This window comes from Saimiri boliviensis, chromosome 21 (genome assembly GCF_048565385.1).
Source record: "Saimiri boliviensis isolate mSaiBol1 chromosome 21, mSaiBol1.pri, whole genome shotgun sequence".
Lineage (NCBI taxonomy): Eukaryota > Metazoa > Chordata > Mammalia > Primates > Cebidae > Saimiri > Saimiri boliviensis.
Window position 1 is genome coordinate 9,815,920 of NC_133469.1, and position 23,821 is coordinate 9,839,740.

At 46.1% G+C, this 23,821-nt stretch overlaps 1 protein-coding gene across 1 annotated transcript in view; it reads left to right on the top strand.

The window, feature by feature from the left end:
• Positions 1 to 95: 95 nt before the first annotated feature.
• Positions 96 to 23,821, top strand: part of DESI1 (desumoylating isopeptidase 1) — a 29,231-nt gene continuing 5,505 nt past the window's right edge. Inside the window, exons 1-5 of the mRNA XM_003932825.3 lie at positions 96 to 443; positions 18,757 to 18,778; positions 19,288 to 19,357; positions 22,515 to 22,624; positions 23,279 to 23,401. Coding sequence (XP_003932874.1) covers positions 356 to 443; positions 18,757 to 18,778; positions 19,288 to 19,357; positions 22,515 to 22,624; positions 23,279 to 23,401 — 413 coding nt within the window. The 5' untranslated portion in view covers positions 96 to 355. The remainder of the gene's footprint in view (positions 444 to 18,756; positions 18,779 to 19,287; positions 19,358 to 22,514; positions 22,625 to 23,278; positions 23,402 to 23,821) is intronic.

Here is a 23,821-nt window from a genome sequence, read left to right on the forward strand (position 1 = left end):
CACTCCCCAACCAGCTTCTAATTACGTCACCGACGAAAGCCCACCCACCAGCGGAGCCCCGCCCCCGCTCGCGTCAGGACTGTACGCACATGCGCTGAAATGCGTCCCTATCCCTGTCCCCTCCCCCTCTTTCGTATGGACCCTCCCTGTCCCTCTCTGTCACCTCACAGTAGTCTTTGCCGGTAGCGGGTGTGGAGGCGCGAGCAGCTCAGGGCGGCCTCTCTCCCGTCCCTCTGGCCGGGCCTGGGCTCGGGCCTTCTCCTCCCTCCGCTTCCCACCCCGGTCGGGTACGGGAAGGTCCAAGCCGCTGCCGGGTGCCCGAGGGCCGTCGTGGCCGCCGTCGCCACGGGTCCGAATGGAGCCGCCGAATCTCTATCCGGTGAAGCTCTACGTGTACGACCTGTCCAAGGGCCTGGCCCGGCGGCTCAGCCCCATCATGCTGGGTGAGGGGGAAGGGGCCAGGTGGGCGGGAGGGCGGGAGCCAGGCCAGACGGTGGCGGCTGGCCGAGGTGGGGAGACACATGGCCCAGAGAATATTAGAAAAGCCCGAGTGGAGAAGAGAGTGGTCTGAGGTTTGGGCCGTTTTAGCCCCGCAGATACCATCCTAACGTTTGAATCCAGGAGGAAGGGATGGAGGAGTCACGCCTCCCCCTTGCAGGGGGCTCGGGCAGAAACCGAGCCCTCGAAAGCCCCTTCGACGCGGGTATGGGATAAACCAGCGCTGGATCCCGGCGGGTTCCCTCTCTCGCTCCGGGAGTCCGGTGCACTCCTGCCTCCTTGGCGCGGTGTCGGGAAGATGAGGATGCTTTCCGCGCGGTGCCCCTCGTGGTGACAGAGACACTGCGGAGGTGGGGTGGCCCTCGGAGAACCTTGCCTAAGTGCCAAAAGGAAACTCCCTTTGCAGTCCCGGGGTTAGGTGGGATGGGTGAGATAGCCATCGCCCCCAGGTATGTCAAATCAGGACTACAGAAGCCTGGAACTCCAGAATTCATCAAGCAGTCTTCTCCCCACAGTTTCAAATGGCAAGAAAGCAGTTTTGGGGGAGAGTTGGATGAGGTTGTGTCAATAAGGATTAGTAAGGAAAGCCTTTCGGTTGTGCTCCATTAAATCAGCCCTCATTCAGTGACCATCAAACCTCATTCCAACTTAAATAGAGGAATGCCTTCAGTAACATAGGAATTATCAGGTTTGTAATTTCGGGTAATCATCAACAGGAAAGAATTCCAATAATTGAAAATTGAAGCTTTGACAACATCCATTTGAATGGCTAGTTTTTCCTGGCTTCTGTGGAGACAATGGTGAATGATTTAGTTCATCTCTGTGAAACCAGGGGGCAGAGGTCAAGTAAGCCAGGCTACTTTTGAGGGCATCTTTCAATATCCTTGAGTTTCTAGTATGTCATAGTTAATCGAACTTAATTTCACAACCGTGGGCCCATGAGTGGTTTCTGTATTTGGCTTCACATCAAAATCATCTAGGGTGCCTGTTAAAAATGCAGATACCATGCCGGGCGCGGTGGCTCAAGCCTGTAATCCCAGCACTTTGGGAGGCCGAGGCGGGTGGATCACGAGGTTGAGAGATCGAGACCATCCTGGTCAACATGGTGAAACCCCGTCTCTACTAAAAATACAAAAAGTTAGCTGGGCATGGTGGCACGTGCCTGTAATCCTAGCTACTCAGGAGGCTGAGGCAGGAGAATTGCCTGAACCCAGGAGGCGGAGGTTGCGGTGAGCCGAGATCGCGCCATTGCACTCCAGCCTGGGTAACAAGAGCGAAACTCCGTCTCAAAAAAAAAAAAAATGCAGATACCTTCATTTCTAACGTATATTGTTAAATGAGATTCAAAAAGACAAGGTTAGAACAGCTCTTTAAATATGCAAATCAAAGGATATATATGTGCTTGCTTAGGCAAATAATTACCCATAAGGATACACAAGAAATTGGTAGCAGCAGTAACTTATGGAAAGGGGAACTCGATGCCAGGGGGACAGGAGTAGAAGAGAAACTTTGCTATAAACTGCTTCTTACCTCTGGAACTGTGTATTACATGCACAGACTATCTATTGAAAATGAGAAAAGTTTTAATTACATGGATTCTAGAGCTTTACTTCACAAATACTAAATCAGAATCTCCTGGCATTTTGGTCCAAAAATCTATATCTATATCTATCTATCTATCTCTGTCTATCTATCTATCTATATATATATTTTTTGAGATGGAGTCTTGCTCTGTAGCCCAGCCTGGAGTGCAGTGGTGCCATCTTGGTTCACAGCAGCCTCCACCTCCCGGTCCCGGTTCAAGCAGTTCTCCTACCTCAGCCTCCCAAGTAGCTGGGATTATAGGCACGAGCCACCACGCCCAGCTAATTTTTGTATTTTTAGTAGAGACGGGGTTTCACCACGTTGACCAGTCTCGTCTTGAACTCCGGACCTTGTGATCCACCCGACTCGGCCTCCCAAAGTGCTGCGATTACAGGCTTGAGCCACCATTCCCCACCAAAAAATCTATTTTTTTAATGAGCTTCTCACTAATTCTTATGTAGCCAACCCATTATTTGACAGGGGTTTGGGCCTAGATAACCAGTTGTTAAAATGAGTAAGGCATATCTGAAAGCAAAACTTACAAAGTCACTGAGGAAGCTGTTACTCATTAATAGATTACATCAGTCAAGTTCTAACTAAACTTCTTGGAATGGAGCCATTTAGTTGTGTTTTTTTTTTTTTTTTTTTTTTTTTTTTTTATCATGGTGAAGAATCAGATATATCCTAGACCCCAAGTAAAAGCCTACCCTTTTACAATGTATATTTTTTTCCTATTACCTAATAATTATTGGGTAATAGCTGAAAGGAGCCTTAAGAATCATTATTTCTTTTCTTCTTCTTTTTTTTTTTTTTTTTTTTTGAGATGAAGTATTGCTCTGTCGCTTAGGCTGGAGTGAGTGCAGTGGTGCGATCTTGGCTTACTGCAACCTCTATCTCCCTGTCTCAGCCTCCCTAGTAGCTTGGATTACAGGTGCGCGCTACCACACTCAGCTAAGTTTTGTATTTTTAGTAGGCATAGGGTTTCACCATATTGGCCAGGCTGGTCTCGAACTCCTGACCTCGTGATCTACCCGTTTCGGATTCCCAAAGTGCTGGGATTACAAGTGTGAGCCACTGCTCCAGGCCAGGAATCATTTCATTCATTCAGCAGATGTTTATTGAGTGTCTGCTCCATGCTAGTCAACATGTTAAGGTAAATGAGGTTGATATAATAAACAAAGATGTTCTTTGCTATCATGGAGTTAACTAATGGGAAAGACATTAAAAATAAATACATAAGCAAATACTTAGTTACAAATTGCACAAGTGCCTTGCTACACAGGAAGCAAACTGGGTGCCGAGACAGAAAATAACAAGAGAGACCTTTTTATTTTTTTTGAGATGAGTCTTGCTCTCTTGCCCAGGCTGGAGTGCAGTGGTGAGATCTCAGCTCACCGCAACCTCCACCTCCCAGGTTCAAGTGATTCTCCTGCCTTAGCCTCCAGAGCAGCTGTGATTACAGGCACATGCCACCACACCGACTAATTTTTGTATTTTATTTTTAATTTTTTTTTTTTTTTTTTTTTTGAGACGGAGTTTCGCTCTTGTTACCCAGGCTGGAGTGCAATGGCGCGATCTCGGCTCACCGCAACCTCCGCCTCCTGGGTTCAGGCAATTCTGCTGCCTCAGCCTCCTGAGTAGCTGGGTATTTTTAATTTTTATTTGTTTATTTTAATTTTGGGGTTTTTGTTTGTTTGTTTGTTTGTTTTGAGATGGGGTTTCGCTCTTGTTACCCAGGCTGGAGTGCAATGGCACGATCTCGGCTCACCGCAACCTCCGCCTCCTGGGTTCAAGCAATTCTCCTGCCTCAGCCTCCCTAGTAGCTGGGACTACAGGCGTGTGCCACCATGCCCAGCTAATTTTTGTATTTTTAGTAGAGACGGGGTTTCACTATGTTGACCAGGATGGTCTCGATCTCTTGACCTCGTGATCCACCCGCCTCGGCCTCCCAAAGTGCTGGGATTACAGGCTTGAGCCACCGCGCCCGGCCTAATTTTTGTTTTTTTGTTTTTTGGTTTTTTTTTGAGAGGAGTTTCGCTCTTGTTACCCAGGCTGGAGTGCAATGGCGTGATCTCGACTCACCGCAACCTCCGCCTCCTGGGTTCAGGCAATTCTCCTGCCTCAGCCTCCTGAGTAGCTGGGATTATAGGCACGCGCCACCATGCCCAGCTAATTTTTTGTATTTTTAGTAGAGACGGGGTTTCACCATGTTGACCAGGTTGGTCTCGATCTCTCGACCTTGTGATCCACCCGCCTCGGCCTCCCAAAGTGCTGGGATTACAGGCTTGAGCCACCGCGCCTGGCCTAATTTTTGTATTTTTAATAAACACAGGGTTTCACCGTGTTGGCCAGGCTGGTCTCGAACTGCTGACCTCAAATGATCTGCCCCCCTCAGCCTCCCAAAGTGCTAGGATTACAGGCCTGAGCCACTGCACCTAGCCAAGAGGCTGAGGCAGGAAAATTGCCTGAACCCAGGAGGCGGAGGTTGCAATGAGCTGAGATCATGCCACTGCACTCCAACCTGGGCGACAGAGCAAGTCTCTGTCTTAAAAAGGGAAAGAAAAAAAAAAAAAAAAAGAAAGTTTAAGGAAAATAGGCCTACTTTTACTGGTTCATCCCATTCAGACACCACTGATCTTTTTTTTTTTTTTTTTTTTTTGATGAGACAGCTGAACCACTAATCTTAAAGTCAGGTATGTCCCAGTTCTGTATAAGTAGGCATATATTGATTTCCCATTCCTAAATATGTTTGAACTTTTAAAAAATCAGTTTGTTGGGTCAGGCATGGTGGCTCACGCCTGTAATCCGAGCACTTTGGGAGGCTGAGCTAGGCGGATCACGAGGTCAAGAGATTGAGACCATCCTGGCCAACATGGTGAAACCCAGTCTCTACTAAAATACAAAACTTTTTTTTTTTTTTTGAGACAGAGTCTCACTCTGTCACCAGGCACTAGGCTGGAGTGCAGTGGCACAATCTCAGCTCACTGCAACCTCCACCTCCTGGGTTCAGGCAATTCTGCCTCAGACTTCCAAGTAGCTGGGACTACAGGTGCACGCCGCCACGCCCAGCTAATTTTTTGTATTTTTAGTAGAGACAGGGTTTACCATGTTGGCCAGGATGGTCTCGATCTCTTGACCTTGTGATCCGCCCGCCTCGGCCTCCCAAAGTGCTGGGATTACAGGCTTGAGCCACCGTGCCCGGCCTAAAATACAAAACTTAGCTGGGCATGGTGGTACACACCTGTAGTTCCAACTGCTCAGAAAGTTGAGGCAGGAGAATTGCTTGAACCCAGAGGCAGGGGTTTCACTGAGCCGAGATCATACCACTGCACTCCAGCCTGGTGACAGAGTAAGACTCCTTCTCCAAAAAAAAAAAAAAAAAAAAAAAAGAAAAATCAATTTGTTTCCTCATTTGTATGATGAATTCTAGAAATATATTAGTAGCCAGTATTTACTGAGAACTTATCATGTGTCAAATCCCCCCCCCCTTTTTTTTTCTGAGACAGGATTTTGTTCTTGTTGCCTGGGTTGGAGTGCAGTGGATCCTGGCTCACTGCAGCCTCTGCCTCCCGGTTTCAAATGATTCTCCTGCCTCAGCCTCCTGAGTAGCTGGAATTATAGCCATGCACCACCATACCCAGCTAATTTTGTACTTTTAGTATAGACAGGGTTTCTCCATGTTGGTTAGGCTGGTCTCGAACTACTGATCTCAGGTGATCTGACCGCCTCAGCCTCTCAAAGTGCAGGGATTACAGGCATGAGCCACCACGCCCAGTTGTGTCAGACCCTTTTTTTCTGAGTTCTTTGTATACGTTATAATCCTGGACACAACTGTGTGAGATAGGTCCTGTTACTACCTCCATTTTATCAACTGAGGAACCTGAGAGATGGAGTGTTAAGGAATTTGCCCCAGGTCACAGTCCTGCTAGGTAGTAGAGCTGGGTTATGAACACAGGCAGTCTGACTTCCAGAGCTGGTGTTTTCAGTCATTTTGCGATACCACCTCTAATATGTAATACGTTCCCTTATAATTGAAGTAAAGTAGACACCTTCCTGAAGTTTATAAAGGCATCCTTTGCCAAATGTTTCAAGTTTGGATGAGACAAAAATCTGGGTTCAACATGTATGTGCCACTCATAATCTTCTAGATTTATGATCATGCCTCTTAGCCTCCATTTTTCCAGATTGAATCTGTGTGACCTCAACCGCAGTACCCTCTCAGGCTTCAGTTATGTCAGTTCTCCAATGGGAGGCCTTATCTAGCTCTATCGCAGTTCAGTATTGGACTGTATAAAGCCCAAGGTAATTCCCCTTTCCTGAAGCAATGTAAATTCCATAGTTTTACCCTGTCCTATTTTCAGCCTCCTAGAATTGCCTCCCATGAAGGCATTCCTGTTCTATAGTTCTTCACTCACCATGAAAAATAGTCCCAAAATTATCCTTAGCATTCTAATTGAGCAGATAGCCTGATTGTACCTTTTTTCCAGAGTCACTGATTGCCTAAGGTAATTAGCTATTATAATTGTCCTTCAGTTCATCCTCTTAATAATTTTGGCTGCTCTTTAAATTTCTTGACCTCTTTTTGTGCCAAAGTACATGCAAAGGTGTGCATATGTTTTTTAATTGTGGTAAGAAGTACTTCATATTTGTTTATTATTTTCTGGTGCAAGTGTGTATGCATCATGTTTATTTTTCTTTACAAGCCCATTTCAAAACTGTTTTCAGATTTAAAGATTTGGAGACACAGAATATATACATTCCTTGGCAGAATGCCGTCTAATGAATATGAGAGGCTTTACTCTGTACTCAGTTCTTTACTTCATTTTGTAGTACAATAGTAATGCAATAAAAGATAAGACATGATTTCTGTCCTCCAGGAGTTCTTCTTTTGAGACCGTTTCACTCTTGTTGCCCAGGCTGGAGTGCAATGGCATGATCTTGGCTCACTGCAACCTCTGCCTCCCAGGTTCAAGCAATTCTCCTGCCTCATCCTCCCAAATAGCTGGGATTACAGATAAGTGCCACCATGCCCAGCTAATTTTTGTATTTTTTTTTTTTTTTTTTTTTTTGAGACGGAGTTTCACTCATTACCCAGGCTGGAGTGCAATGGCGCGATCTCGGCTCACCGCAACCTCCGCCTCCTGGGTTCAGGCAATTCTCCTCTCTCAGCCTCCTGAGTAGCTGGGATTACAGGCACGCGCCACCATGCCCAGCTAATGTTTTGTATTTTGAGTAGAGACGGGGTTTCACCATGTTGACCAGGATAGTCTTGATCTCTTGACCTCGTGATCCACCCGCCTCGGCCTCCCAAAGTAATTTTTGTATTTTTAGTAGAGACGGTACTTTACCATGTTGTTCAGGCTGGTCTTGAACTCCTGACCTCAGGTGATCTACCCACCTCAGCCTCCCAAAGTGGTGGGATTACAGGCATGAGCCACCCCGCCGACTCCAGGAGTTTTTCTTAAAATATTGTTTTCCTAGGCCGGGCGCAGTGGCTCAAGCCTGTAATCCCAGCACTTTGGGAGGCCGAGGCGGGTGGATCACGAGGTCAAGAGATCGAGACCATCCTGGTCAACATGGTGAAACCCCGTCTCTACTAAAAATACAAAAAATTAGCTGGGCATGGTGGCACGTGCCTGTAATCCCAGCTACTCAGGAGGCTGAGGCAGGAGAATTGCCTGAACCCAGGAGGCGGAGGCTGCGGTGAGCCGAGATCGTGCCATTGCACTCCAGCCTGGGTAACAAGAGCGAAACTCCGTCTCAAAAAAAAAAAAAAAAAAAAAAAATATTGTTTTCCTTTAAATAATGAATATACACATATAACATTTGATAGCAATATAAAAGAGATTATGATTGGGTACCAAAGTGAGTGAGTGGTGCAGCAACTATCTTAGGCCTTGAAGTCAGAGAGGTCATGGTGGGCTAGCCATGTCAGAAAGGCTTCACCAAGAGCCTGGAGCTCCTGGAGGGCAAGGACTCTGTTCCCTTCCTCTGTGTCCTCAGTGACCAGTCGGAGCAGTTATTTAGGAAGTATTGATAATGAAAATGATTGAGACTTGAACTTAACTTGAAGATTACGTACAGTTTATTGAAATCAGAGAGAGTTTTTTTATGTTTGAATGCCATCTATTATGCTTTGTCTTAGTTTTTTTTTTTTTTTTTTTTTTTTGAGACAGAGTTTTGCTCTGTCACCCAGGATGGAGTGCAGTGGCATGATGTCGGCTGACTGCAACCTCTGCCTCCTAGGCTCCAGAGATTCTCCTGCCTCATCCTCTCAAGTAGCTGGGACTACAGGCATGCATTACCATGCCTGGCTAATTTTTTTTTTTTTTTTTTTTTTTGAGACAGAGTCTTGTTCTGTTACCAGGCACCAGACTGGAGTGCAGTGGCATGATCTCAGCTCACTGCAACCTCTGCCACCTGAGTTCAGGCAATTCTCCTGCCTCAGCCTCCCGAGCAGCTGGGATTACAGGTGCCTGCCACCATGCTCAGCTAATTTTTGTATTTTTAGTAGAGACGGGGTTTCACCATCTTGGCCAGGCTGGTCTTGAACTTCTGACCTCATGATCCACCGCATCGGCCTCCCAAAGTGCTGAGATTTCAGGTGTGAGCCACAGCACCTGGCCTGGGATATGCCTTTAATCCCAGCTACTCAGGAGGCTGAGGCACCAGAATTGCTTGAACCCAGGAGGCAGAGGTTGCAGTGAGCTGAGATTGTGCCACTGCACTCTAGCCTGGTTGACAGAACAAGACTGTGTCTCAAAAAAGAAAAAAATATATGTATCAATCTAGTCTCACTTTCCAATGCCTGGCATCATGTCAAGACCATGGCCCTTATCATTTACCTTGAAAGAGTAGACTGCAAAGCAGCAAACCTTTCACTTCTACCCAAGCTTCTCCTCCAACAAGCTTATCTTCATATCTTGCTCCATCTTGTTTTTCTGCTGGACAAACCATGTATCTTTATTTACCTGTTTGTAAAATGATGTAAATAAATGTTTGCTCTACTCTACCCACTAAAGATATTATGAGAATAAGAATAATTGGCTGAGCCTAGCACTTTGGAGGCTCAGGCAGGAGGATCGTTGAGCCCAGGAGTTCAAAACCAGCCTAGGCAATACAGTGAGACCCTGTCTCAAAAAATAAATAAAATAATAAAAAATAAGAGAGAGAATAAGTATAACTAAGGAAGACTTTAAGAAAGGATGTAGGGGCCCAGGTGCGGTGGTTCACGCCTATAATCCCAGCACTTTGGGAGGCCGAGACGGGTGGATCACGAGGTCAAGAGATCGAGACCATCCTGGTCAACATGGTGAAACCCTGTCTCTACTAAAAATACGTAGGTAGCTAAAAATTCATAGCTACTCAGGAGGCTGAGGCAGGAGAATTGCTTGAACCCAGGAGACGGAGGTTGTGGTGAGCCGAGATCGCACCATTGCACTCCAGCCTGGGTAACAGGAGTGAAACTCCGTCTCAAAAAAAAAAAGAAAGAAAGGATGTAGGGGCCAGGTATGGTGGCTCATGCCTGTAATCCCAGCACTTTGGGAGGCCGAGGCTGATGGATCACAAGGTCAAGATATCAACACCATCTTGGCCAACATAGTGAAACCCCGTCTCTACTAAAATACAAAAAAATTAGCTGGGCATGGTGGCATGCGCCTGTAGTCCCAGCTACTCAGGAGGCTGAAGCAGGAGAATTACTTGAAGCCAGGAAGCAGAGGTTGCAATGAGCTGAGATCGGCCACTGCACTCCAGCCTAATGCTTGGTGACAGAGCAAGACTCTGTCAAAAAAAAAACAAAAACAAAAAAACAGCCTGACCAAGATGGTGAAACCCCATCTCTACTAAAAATACAAAAAATTAGCCAGGTACAGTGGTGGGCACCTGTAATTCCAGCTACTTGGAAGGCTGAGGCAGGAGAATCACTTGAACCCCAGAGGCAGAGGTTGCAGTGAGTGAAGATTGCGCCACTGCACTCCAATCTGGGCATCAGAGTGAGACTCCATCTCAAAAACAGATAAATAAGAATGTATGTAGGCTGGGAGGGGTGGCTCACGCCTGTAATCTCAGCACTTTGGGAAGTCGAGGTGGGCAGATCACAAGGTCAAGAGATCAAGACCATCCTGGCCAACATGGTGAAACCCCATCCCTACTAAAAATACAAAAATTAGCTGGGCGTGGAGGCACACACCTGTAATCCCAGCTACTTGGGAGGCTGAGGCAGGAGAATCGCTTGAACCCAGGAGGTGGAGGTTGCAGTGAGCTGAGATTGTGCCCCTGCACTCCAGCCTGGGCAACAGAGAGAGACTGTATCTCAAAAGAAAAAAAGAAAGGATGTAAATTCACTCAATCTATTTTTAATGTTATTGTAGGCTCCAAGTATTTGGTGGATGAATGAATAAGTGAAAGAATGAATAGGCTGGGCTTGGTGGCTCACGCCTGTAATCCCAGCACTTTAGGGGGCCGAGGCGGGTGGATCATGAAGTCACGAGTTTGAGACATCCTGGCCACCGTGATGAAATCCCATCTCGACCAAAAATTAAAAAATTAACTGGGCATGAGAATTGCTTGAACCCGGGAGGCAGAAGTTGGAGTCAGCTGAGATTGTACCACTGCACTCCAGCTTGGGCAACAGAGTGAGACTCCATCTCAGGAAAAAAAAAAAAAAAAAAAAGAATGAATGAGTAAATAAGGGTATCTTTTTTCTGTAATTCCTATCTCCACTGTATGGATGGATGAGATCCTAAGTGTACCTTGATACAGTTGAATAGGAAGTGTGTGTAGCTTACAGGCAAATTTAGTGATGATACAAAGGATATAAAGAAGTATAGGCCAGGAGCAGTGGCTCACACCTGTAATCCCAGCACTTTGGGAGGCCGAGGTGGGTGGATCACGAGGTCAAGAGATCCAGACCATCCTGGCCAACATGGTGAAACCCCGTCTCTACTAAAAAATACAAAAAATTAGCCAGACGTGGGTGGCGTGTGCCTGTAGTCCCAGCTACTCGGGAGGCTGAGGCAGGAGTATTGCTTGAAACCAGAAAACGGAAGTTGCAGTGAGCCAGAATTGAACCACTGCACTCCAGCCTGGCGATAGAGTGAGACTCTGTCTCAAAAAAAAAAAAAAGGAATAAAGTAGGGTTTGTATTCTGCAACTTTTTAGTTGTTTTTCAGGGGTAAAATAAGAGGCCCCTCTCCAAAAATCTGTTTAGTAGGAATGGGTTTGAGCTGATGATACATCTTTACCTGTCAGCTGTACTCCTGGGTCATTGAGCATGCACATCTGAGAGGACAGCAGCAGACTGGGAGTGCAGTATGCCAGGATTGCAGAGTCATTTCAATAACAAGCCAGGCAGCCCAAATCGGGGTTAGGAACTTTGTCCTCAATAGCACTATGTGTCAGCTAACAGAGCTAACTAAACAGAACAGCTCATCTCAACAGATGTTCATGTTGCATCTCAGGTCCAGGTCCTTTTCTAGGTGCTAGAGTTACAAAGATGCGTAAGAGGCTGGGTGCAGTGGCTCACGCCTGTAATCCCAGCACTTTGGGAGGCTGAGGTGGGTGGCCTACCTGAGATCAGGAGTTGGAGACCATCCTGGCTAACATGATGAAACCCCATGTATACTAAAAATACAAAAAGTTAGCCAGGAGTGGTGTGGTCTGCACCTGTAATCCCAGCTACTCCGGAGGCTGAGACAGGAGAATCACTTGAATCCAAGAGGTGGAGATTGCAGTGAACTGAGATCACACCATTGCACTCCAGCCTGAGTGACAAGAGCAAAACTCCATCCCCCCTCCCACAAAAAAATATACATATATATGCATAAGAAACTTTCCTGGTTATTGAGGCAGCTGTAGTCTAACTAGGAAGAAGGACACATAAATAGTTTCAATACCAGGGTACTATGAGAACAGCTATAAAACTTTCAAATTATAAAGCCTAGAAGAAATGAGTTAGCCTTTATTGGGCATGTATTATGTCCCAGACCCTGTGCTGGGCATATGTCATGTATCGTCACTTTTAATACTGGAAATGTTATGAGGCAGGCACTGTTATTATGCTTTTTTTTACAGAATAGGAAACTGAAGTTTAAACAGTGTATCCAGTAGAACTTTCTGCAGTGATGGAAATGTTCTAGAGCTGCACTGTCCAATAAGTAACCGCTAGTCACATGTGGCTTTTGAATACCTAAAATGTGGTTAGTACAACTAAGGGACTGCATTTGAGCTTTTATTTAATTTAAATTTTAATTTAAATAGCCACATGTGGTCAGTGGCTACCGTATGGGACAGCTCAGGCTTAGTGTTCTCAGCCTCTGCAGTGTTCTCTGTGATCTGGTCCTCCATTACCTCTGCTCATCTTCTCCTTCCCCTCCTCACCCATTCTAGCCTCATTAGCCTCATTACAGGCCTTCAGATAAAACTGGCATGTCATTGCCCCTACATGCCTCTTTCCCTTGCCTCCTTTAAATCTTGGCTCAAAGCTGGGTATGGTGGCTCACACCTGCAGGTGGGAGGATCATTTGAGCCCAGGAGTTCAAGTCCAGGCTGAACAACATAGTGAGACCCTGTCTCTAAAAAAATTAACCAGGCCCAAGACTTATAGTCTCAGCAACTTGTGAAGCTGAAGTCGGAGGATCACTTGAGTCTGGGAGGTCAAGACTGCAGGGAGCTATGATTGCACTACTGCACTCCAGCCTGAGTAATAAAGCAAGACTCTATCTTTAAAAAAAATTTTTTTTTTTTTTTTTTTTTTTTTTTTTTTTTTTTTGTGGCAGAGTTTCACTCTTGTTATCCAGGCTGGAGTGCAGTGGCATGATCTCGGCTCACTGCAACCTCCGCCTCCTGGGTTCAGGCAATTTTCCTGCCTCAGCCTCCTGAGTAGCTGGGATTGCAGGCATGTGCCACCATGCCCAGCTAATTTTTTGTATTTTTAGTAGAGACGGGGTTTCACCATGTTGACCAGGATGGTCTCGATCTCTTGACCTCATGATCTACCCGCCTCGGCCTCCCAAAATGCTGGGATTACAGGCTTGAGTCACCGTGCCCGGCCAAAAAAAAAATTTTTTTTTACTAAAATGTCACATTCCTGAAACTCCCTTACCCTACTCTTGTTTGTTCCATATCACTCACTATTGCTAACATGTTATGATTTATTATTATTATTGACTGTTCCCTCCCCCCACCTAGTAAGTGTCATGAAGAAGGTTTTTGCCTCCTTGTTTACTGGTATATCCCTAGTGCTAAGAATAATGCCTGGAATGTAGCAGTCACTCAGTAAACATTAGTTCACCAATTAAACCAGGAGGAGTCACCCAACCTGTCTACACCAGAATCTGTGTTCTTACTCATTACACTATACTTGCTCCTTGTAAATGCAGCATTCCTTCCAAAGTAAATGAGAAAAGCTTCATTTGAAAGGAACAGGTAAGAGAAAGCAAGTATCCTTAATCTCTACAGTTTCACTGAATCATTACATGTCTTCAAGCAAATAGACAAATTGTACCCATTTAAACAGCTGATTTATAAGTGGCAGTTCAGAAGGGCACATAAGCTCTATTTAAAATGCAATGTTAGGCCAGGTGCAGTGGTTCACACCTGTAATCCCAGCACTTGGTGAGACCAAGGCAGGCAGATCTCCTGAGGTCAGGAGTTCTGGGTAACATGGTGAAACCCCATCTCTACTAAAAATACAAAAATTAGCTGGGCATGGTGGCGCAAGCCTGTAATCCCGGCCTGTACTTGGGAGGCTGAGGCACCAGAATTGCTGGAGCCCAGGAGGTGGAGGTTGCAGTGAGCCAAGATTGTGCCACTGCACTCCAACCTGGGCAATAGAGTGAGACTGTGTCTCCCCATTTTACATAAACAGGAAAGAGGAGACTTAGTATGTTTTCTAGAGTCAGCTGGATAAGATCAGAATCTAACTTAATTTATCTTATAGCTCAGTAGAACCCAGATTTTGAAGATGCTTATCCTAAATGGATTACCACTCCCTCTATAGCATCTAGTCTGGTTCTGATCAACTTCTGTGAAATTTTAGCTCAGTTTGGATAAGGTCAGAACCTGCCTCACATTCTCTAGGATGCTATCCCCAGAAACCCCAGGCTAGGGTTGCTAGGATCCCTCTATCCACTTCAAGTTTTTGGTTTTTTTTTGAGACAGAATTTTGTTCTTGTCACCCAGGCTGGAGTGTAATGGCATGATCTTGGCTTGCTGCAACCTCCACCTCCTGAGTTCAAGTGATTTTTCTGCCTCAGCCTCCCAGGTAGCTGGGATTACAGGCTCCTGTCACCATGCTCAGCTAATTTTTATATTTTTAGTAAAAATGGGGTTTCCTCATGTTGGCCAGGCTGGTCTCAAACTGTTGACCTCAGGTGATCCACCCAAAGTGCAGAGGTTACAGACGTGAGCCACAGTGCCCAGCCCACTTGTGGTCTTATGGACCAGAGTAACAGATCTCTTGGTGAAAAGCAGACTGATCTCTGGAATTAGAACAGAGACAGAAGTACACTAACAGCAGAGAATGGAATCTTTTTTTTTGAGACAGTCTCTGTCACTTAGGCTGGGGTGCAGTGGCAAGAATGAAATTTTACATATAAAATAGATACAGCATTTGGCCGGGCATGGTGGCTTACGCCTGTAATATTAGCACTTTGGGAGGCAGAGTGGGTGGATCACAAGGTCAGGAATTCAAGACCAGCCTGGCCAATATGGTGAAATCTTGTCGCTACTGAAAATACAAAACAATTAGCCAGGCGCACTGGTACATGCCTATAATCCCAGCTACTTAGGAGCCTGAGGCAGGAGAATTGCTTGAATCTGGGAGCCAGAGGTCGCAGTGAGCCAAGGTCATGCCACTGCACTCCAGCCTGGGTGACACAGCAAGACTCCATCTCAAAAATAAATAAATAAATAAATAATATAGATACAGCATTTCATAATCATTTGCTGGATGTTGAAATCTGTTCTTAGATTTTACTCAACAATACTGAAGAAGATTTTTTTTTTTTTTTTTTTTGAGACGGAGTCTCGCTCTGTCATCCAGGCTGGAGTGCAGTGGCATGATTTCGGCTCACTGTGAGCTCCGCCTCTAGGATTCAAGTGATTCTCCTGCCTCAGTGTCCCAAGTAATTGGGATTATGGGTGCCTGCCACCACACCTGGCTAAGTTTTATATTTCTAGTTGAGATGGGGTTTCACCATGTTGTCTAGGCTGGTCTCAAACTCCTGACCTTATCATCCGCCTGCCTCGGCCTCCCAAAGTGCTGGGATTACAGGTGTGACCTACCGAACTTAGGCTTTTTTCTTTTTTCTTGAGATAGAGTTTCACTCTTTTCACCCAGGCTGGAGTGCAGTGGTGCAATCTCGGCTCATTGCAACCCCTGCCTCCAGAGTTCAGGTGATTCTCCTGCCTCAGCCTCCTGAGTAGCTGGGATTATAGGCATGCACCACCATGCCTGGCTAATTTTGTATTTTTAGTAGAAATGGGGTGGTTGGCCAGGCTGGTCTCAAACTCCTTACCTCAAGTGATCTGCCCACCTCAGCCTCCCAAAGTCCTGGAATTACAGGTGTGAGCCACTACACCCGGCCTATTGTTTATTTGAGACAGGGTCTCGCTCTGTTGCCCAGGCTAGAGTGCAGTGGTGCAATCTCGGCTCACTGCATCCTCTGCCTCCCAAGTTCAAGCAATTCTTGTGCCTTAGCCTCCCAAGTAGCCGGGACTACAGGTGAGCGCCACCATGCCCGGTGAATTTTTCTTTGAATTTTTAGTAGAGTCATGGTTTCTCCATGTTGGCCAGGCTGGTCTCGAACTCCTGGCCTCAAGTGATCCACCTGTCTTGGCCTCCCAAAGTGCTGGGATTATAGGTGTGAGCCACTGTGCCCTGTCTGAAGTAGAATTTATTTTTATCTTTTAGAAGTCTTTGCCCTTTTCCCCAAGAAGGTCATCATACCTAATAAAAGCCTCCATTTATCCAACATCTGTATATCACATACTGTACATGCTTTCTTTCTTTCTTTTTTTTTTTTAAACAAAGTCTTGCTCTTGTTACCCAGGCTAGAGTACAGTGGCATGGTCTCCGCTCACTGCAACTTCTGACTCCCAGGTTCAAGCAATTCTCCTGCCTCAGCCTCCTGAGTAGCTGGGATTATAGGTATGCGCCACCACACTGGGCTAATTTTTTTTTTTTTTTTTTTTTTTTTTTTTTTTTTTTGAGACGGAGTTTCGCTCTTGTTGCCCAGGCTGGAGTGCAATGGCGCGATCTCGGCTCACCGCAACCTCCGCCTCCTGGGTTCAGGCAATTCTCCTGCCTCAGCCTCCTGAGTAGCTGGGATGACAGGCACGCGCCACCATGCCCAGCTAATTTTTTGTATTTTTAGTAGAGACGGGGTTTCACCATGTTGACCAGGATGGTCTCGATCTCTCGACCTCGTGATCCACCCGCCTCGGCCTCCCAAAGTGCTGGGATTACAGGCTTGAGCCACCGCGCCCGGCTTAATTTTTGTGTTTTTAGTAGAGGAGGTTTCGCCATGTTGGCCAGGATGGTCTTGATCTCCTGACCTCGTAATCTCCCGGCCTTGGCCTCCCATGGTGCTGGAATTACAGGTGTGAGCCACTGCACCCAGCCACATACTGTGAAGCTTTCTATACATTATCATTACCAATCACAGCAATTTTGAATTGGAGGAAGAGACTTAGACAGGCTGGGTAAACTTGCCCAAGATTCACTACTAGCAAGTGGAAGAGCCAGGATCTTAACCCATATGGTCCTCTTAACTATCTCTGAGGATGCTATGCTGAGCGTATGGTGGCTCACATCTGTAGTCCTAGCACTTTGGGAGGCCGAGGCCGGTGGATCACTTGAGGCCAGGAGTTCGAGACCAGCCTAGCCAACGTGGCAAAATCCTGTCACTACTAAAAATAAAAAAATTAGCTGGCCATGGTGGTGCATGCCTGCAATCCCAGTTACTTGAGAGGATGAGAATTGCTTGAACCTGGCAGAGATTGCAGTGAGCTGAGATCATGTCACTGCACTCCAGCCTGGGTGACAGACTCTGTCTCAAAAAAGTCACAGGGCAAACAGTGAAGGTAGCAGTTAGCAATCAGTAATCCACTATGTCACCATGTGAATGAAGTGATAACAGGGGTGAGTGAGATGTTTGCTGGTGCTCCACATCTTTCATTGCCCTTCTTCTGCCTACTGAGCACTGCTGTAGAGTGTCTCTTGTGGACTCTTGAGATGACCTCCTTACCCTGGTCTGTTCACTTTGCTCTCTTCCCTCCAGTTCATCTGCTCTTGCACAGCTACAGTTACCTTTTCCAAACACGGATCTGATCAAGGCCTCTTTGAGTCCTGGCCTGCCTGCTTTGCTGGCCATCCTGTTGGCCACTCTTCCCCCTTGCCACCATCACTGCACCCTTCCTTCACTCTGCCCTGCAGGCTTTAGACTTCACAGCCATGCATGTGCCCGTCATGTTCTCTCCCACAGAAATGTCCATTTCTGCCTTTACTTGTCATTGGTAGTGGAAGCTCACAAAAGTAGTATATTATATTTAACACCTTGTTTTTACCACTATGGTACAGTGTATTAACATTGTGTTTTTGTTAATTATTTGAGTGTCTCAGTCCATTTGACCTCGAGCCCCTCAAAAGCAGGAAAGTGAGCTGTTCCTATTTGCATTTCTACACCTAACATTGTTTCTGGCACATAGAGGTAGAATAACACTGCCTTCACTATCTAAATGGATAGCATTTACAAAGTTTTGTTCTGTCACCCCCCAAAGGATTTCACCTCAATGAAGAAATAAGTAATAACGTAGAGTGTATTACTATAGTCTTACTGTACATGAGACAGAGAAGTTAGAAAGACATAGCTGAGGCCAGGCACAGTGGCTCATGCCTGTAATTCCAGCACTTTGGCAGGTGAGGTGGGCGGAAAACAAGGTCAGGAGTTCGAGACCACCCTGGCCAACATGGTGAAATCCTGTCTCTACTAAAATACAAATATTAGCTGGGCGTGGTGATGCATGCCTCTAATCCCAGCTTTTAAAAAAAAAAAGGAATAGCTGAATTGACCCCAAAGAGGAAAGAATAGCACCATAAAACCAGGGTACCTTTATACCAGTGTTTTTTTTGTTGTTTGTTTGTTTTGAGACAAAGTTTTGCTCTTGTTGACCAGGCAGGAGTGCAATAGTGTGATCTCTGCTCACTGCAACCTCCTGCTCCTGGATTCAAGCGATTCTCCTGCCTCAGCCTCCCAAGTAGCTGAGATTACAGGCACCTGCCACCACTTCTAGCTAATTTTTGTACATTTAGTAGAGATGGGATTTCACCATGTTGACCAGGCTGGTCTTGAACTCCTGACCTTAGGAGATTCACCTGTCTCGGCCTCCCGAAGTGCTAGGGTTACAGACGTGAGCCATAGCACCCAGCCCTGTACCAGTGTTTTTAATCTTACATTCTCATAAAGAAGGACTTTCATTATTTTCAACTTACTTAACAGAACACACTCTATCACAAGCTAAGAATCTTATTGGAGGAGAGTTGCATTTCTAAAAGTCCCTCAAGAAGTTTGTAACGGGTTACCCTGGGTTTGAGTGATGTAGTGAATTTACCAAGGCTGAGGGGCCACTTAGTCAAGTCCCAAGTGGCTAAATCTCTTCTTTTCTCCACAGGGAAACAACTGGAAGGCATCTGGTAAGTTGGGTTGGTCTCCTTACTTTGACTAGTTTCTGAAACAAGGCAGCATTCTCTGCATTTCAGGTTTCAGTCTGTGGCTTCCAGCATGAAACCTAGCTCTCCATGCTATAAATCTTTAAGCCCTAAAGCAGTGGTTCTCCATCAGGACTTACTTTGCTCTCTCACCCTGGGATATTTAACCATGTCCAGAGACATTTTTGGTTGTCACACAGGGAGGAAGATGCTACTGGCATCTTGTGGATGGAGGCAGGGATGCTGCTCAACAGCCTAGAATGCACAGGGCAGCCCCGAACAACAAAGAGCTATCCAGCCTCAAATGTCAGTAGTGCCAAGATTGAATACCCATGATCTGTGGCATTTACCATACTCATACCTTTGGTTGGTTGGTTTTATAAGGCTGGTCACCACAGTCCTATCCTTGGGCAAAAATTCCCTTTGCACTATGGTGTTTGCTTTTAATAAAATTCTAAGTTTTCTGGCTCACTGTGTCTCTCTCTGTGTGACAGGCACACCTCCATAGTTGTGCACAAGGATGAGTTCTTCTTCGGCAGTGGTGGTATCTCTAGCTGCCCCCCGGTGAGTGTCTTCCCCTGCACTCTGTCCTGCAGTCTCAGGTTCCTGGGGGCTCCTGTAGACCAGGAGCTTTGCTTCTGCTGTGGACCTCTGGCATTGTTCCTCAAAGCCACCTAAAGACTCAGCTCAAGAAAACCTTTCCCAGACACCCCAGCCAATTGCCCTCCTCTCTTTTCCCATGGCATGTGTGGGTCCTTCTGTCTCACACAGAACATCTTATGGTGAAATGAGCTGTTTCTGGGTCTCCACAGGGAACTGTGTAAGCTCCTTGCGAGCTGAGGCCTTCCATCCCCATCCCCAGCACAGTGCCCAGCTCATCATAGGAATGCAGCTGATGTTCTGATGTTATGCTGAATGATGAGGGCTCTGAGAAGCGTCAAGAGTTGCCCTTGGCCAGGCGCAGTGGCTCACGCCTGTAATCCCAGCACTTTGGGAGGCCGAGGCGGGTGGATCCCAAGGTCAAGAGATCGAGACCATCCTGGTTAACACGGTGAAACCCCATCTCTACTAAAAATACAAAAAATTAGCTGGGCATGGTGGCACGTGCCAGTAATCCCAGCTACTCAGGAGACTGAGGCAGGAGAATTGCCTGAACCCAGGAGGCAGAGGTTGCGGTGAGCCGAGATCGCACCATTGCACTCCAGCCTGGGTAACAAGAGCGAAACTCCGTCTCAAAAAGAGTTGCCCAGACTTACACAGCCAATAAGTGTCACCAGTCCTAGAACCCAGGATTCTGACTCTAAAGCCCATATCCTTTTCCAGAACTTTCTATCTGAGCTATCCAAGTGTTGTCCCAGCAGGTGCTCAAGCAATGACCAAGAAGCCGTTTATTTTGTTTTTTTGTTTGTTGGCTTGTTTTGTTTTTGTGGGGGTTTTTTGCAGTATCCTATAGGAAGAATTTTTTTTTTTTTTTTTTTTGAGACAGGTCTTCTCTGTCACCCAGGCCAGAAATGCAGTGGTGCAATCTCGGCTTATTGCAGCCTTGACCTCCCAGGTTCAAGCAGTCTTCCCACCTTAGCCTCCCAAGTAGCTAGGACTGTTAGCACCACCATACCCAACAAATTTTTTCTATTTTTTGTAGAAATGGGTTCTCCCTATGTTGCCCCAGACTGATTTCAAACTCCTGGGCTCAAACAATCCCCTGCATAAGCCAGAATTCTCTCATTGCTTTTGGAATAAAAGCCAGAAAGCTCAGCATGGTCTCCCAGGACCTTCCTGATCTAGTCTCTGACTGTCTCTGGCAGCCTCTTTCGGGTTGTTCCCGCCCAACTCTCTCTCTCTTCTCATTCTTTGAATACACCTTAGACATTTAAACTCTGACATCAGTACGCCTTCCTGATCCTTCGCCTGGTTACGCCTCTCCCTCCTTCAGATTTGAGTTGTGTCACTTTCTCAGGCAAGTCTACCCAGACCCCTCAGACCAGGAAAGTCACCTGTCATGTGTACTGTTGGCATTCTGTACTTTTCCAGCACACCCTTATTGCAGCTCATAATTATATACTGATTTATGGGATTTTTTAATCCCCCTTCCCTGCTAAACTAAGCTTCTTAAGCACAAGAATCTCATCTATTTTGTCCACACCACAGCCCCAGTGCCTATAAGTGAAAAAGAGGAGTCAAAGAGTGACTTTTTAGTCTCTTACAACTCTGAGATAATTGTTCTCTGCCTACCATAGGTATCTTGCTCACCGTGCTTTCCACAGTGCCCAGAACAACGTCAGCTATGTAGGAGGTGCTCAGTAGCTGTGAATAAATGATCTTTTCAGGGAGCTCTGCTCTGGAGTATTATCCCTTCCCAGATTTGTTCTCCCTGCTGATCTCATTGCTTCCACAGTGGCTGGTTTACCCACTCAACCTCAGTCTCTGCTTCAGTCTTCTCTGGTAATCTGTTAACTCCATAGCTTAGGGTTTTCTGTAGGCCTTTCAGGAGCCATCAACTCCCTTGCCCTATCACCATCATTGGATTAGGCTCACAGATCAAAAAAGAATTGCATTATGGAAATAACTGCCAGCCTGCCAGATTTCTCACCACCCTTCACATTTTTCCATTGTTACACAGGATGTCAAGTTATGTCAGAAGAAAAACTGGCTGCATACTTTATGCAAATAGGCATGGAGAGATGGCCTGTGAAGTGTGAGCTATTTCTATTGTCCTGTTCTGTCCTCATGATGAGATATACTGGGGACAAAAGGAGACTTCAGATTCTGGGTTTCTCGTTTTTCTCAGCTGAATAAGTGGACAGCATCAGGAGTCAGAGCTGCAAGAGAATCAGCTTCCCAGGGCTCCGCAAGAAACAAGAAGCCTGACTTCCTAACCATGCTGCCAGCACATGGCAATGGAAAGTCACCAGAAAGTTCTAAGCCAAGCTTGTCCAACCTGTAGCCCACAGGCCACATGCAGCCCAGGACAGCTTTGAATGTGGCCTGACACAAATTTGTAAAGTTTCTTAAAACATGAGTTTTTTTTTTTTTTTTTTTTTTTTTTTTAAGATGGGGTTTCACCGTGATGGCCAGGCTGGTCTTGAACTCCTGACCTCAGGTGATCTACCCACCTCGGCCTCCCAAATTGCTAGGATTACAGGCATGAGCCACCGCGCCCAGTCAAGAGATTTTTTTTTAAAGCTCATCAACTACCATTAGTGTTAGTTTATTTTATGTGTGGCCCAAGATAATTCTTCCAATGTGGCCCAGGAAAACCAAAAGATTGGACACCCCTGCTTCTAAGCCATTGCATCCTTAATACAAATAGTGAATAGCACACTTCATCTGCCCAGGGTGCCCTGAAAGTTAAAAATGAAGTCAGGCCGGGTACAGTGACTCACGCCTGTAATCCCAACACTTTGGGTGGCCCAGGTGGGTGGATCACTTGAGGTCAGGAGTTCGAGACCAGCTTGACCAATGTGGTAAAACCCTGTTTCTGCTAAAATTGCAAAATATTAGCTGGGTGTGGTGGCAGGCACTGTAATTCCAGCTACTCAGGAGGCTGAGTCAGGAAAGTCACTTGAATCCGGGAGGCAGAGGTTGTACTCTAGCCTGGGTGACGAGAGAGAAACTCTGTCTCAAAAAAAAAGGGAAGTCAGAACAGAGTGTTTGTGATCTACTGTGGGAAGCCAAAGTAAAGATGGTAATTTAATGACTTTCTTTGGGTTGGCTCTTTTAGGGAGGGACATTGCTTGGGCCCCCAGACTCTGTGGTTGATGTGGGGAGTACAGAAGTCACAGAAGAAATCTTTCTGGAGTACCTGTCCTCCCTGGGGGAGTCCCTATTCCGGTGAGTGGAGACAGGGGTGGTGGTTAGTGGTGTCTGTCTCCCCAACTAGATAATCAACACCTACCTGGAGGCAGCTGCCACATCATTTCATCCTTATCACTCAGCACAAGACCTGGCCCATGTTAATTAACATGAAGAAAGGGCAGTTATACTACAAAAAGAGTTCTAAGTTGTTCTCATACAGATATTCCTTCTAGCATACTTTCTGCTGAAATTTTTAGAGGAAACAAGGGCTTTTCATTCCTTCTGATTAAAATCAAGTGCTGTTCTCAACCTTTATTGGACAAGTTTGTAGAAGGAAAAGCAGGGTTTGCAGAAGGGTTGGGATGAAATACAAACTCCAGCCGACTTTTCCTGAAAGAGGCTTTCGTCAATTTCAGTATGAGGTAAACAGTAACACCAGAGCTCTGCTTTCATGAATGTGAAGATTCTCCTGAACTGTGTAGGAGCCACGTATTTTCAGTTTCTCCTTCCCTTAAAAATCAGTTATTAATGGCCAGACTGGCAAATAAGCAATGTTTCTGGTGTATCAGAGAGGGGAAATCACAGTCCTTACATTGAGCTGTGCTCACTATTCCACAGCCTAGCTTGAGTTATTCCACATAGACGCTTGCTGGCTTCTCATATCTGTTCTGCAAATCTTTCAACATACAGAGGTGAGGCCTACAACCTCTTCGAACACAACTGTAACACCTTCAGCAACGAAGTGGCACAGTTCCTGACTGGGCGGAAGATTCCTTCTTACATCACAGACCTGCCCTCTGAAGTTCTCTCCACGTAAGTGTGGCCTCTGTCCCCACCCCTGCCTTGGCCAACCTCCCCATTAATGGTCAGTGCCCTTTCTCTGGCCATCCGCCCTCCCAACCAGGTGGGCCTGCCCTGATGGCAGCTTCTAACACAGAAGGCTGCTGTTCTCTACACCCACTGTTGTGTACCTGTATTACCTCCACCTTCAGAGATAGACCAGCTCTGCCCTGGCTTAAGTTCAACCACAGAACTTAGAAACCCACTTGACATTAGCTTTAGTACTTGCATAAAAGTCTGGCATCTGTCCTTCCCATTGTGGTTGAAGCATGCCACTCCCCAGAAGTACTCAATTAAAATGCATTATTAGACGAGCAGAGAGGGGGTAAGAAAAATAGTAGAGGGGCTTATTTTATAGCTGTTGATTTGTCTTTCTCCACTGCACCAGGAGCT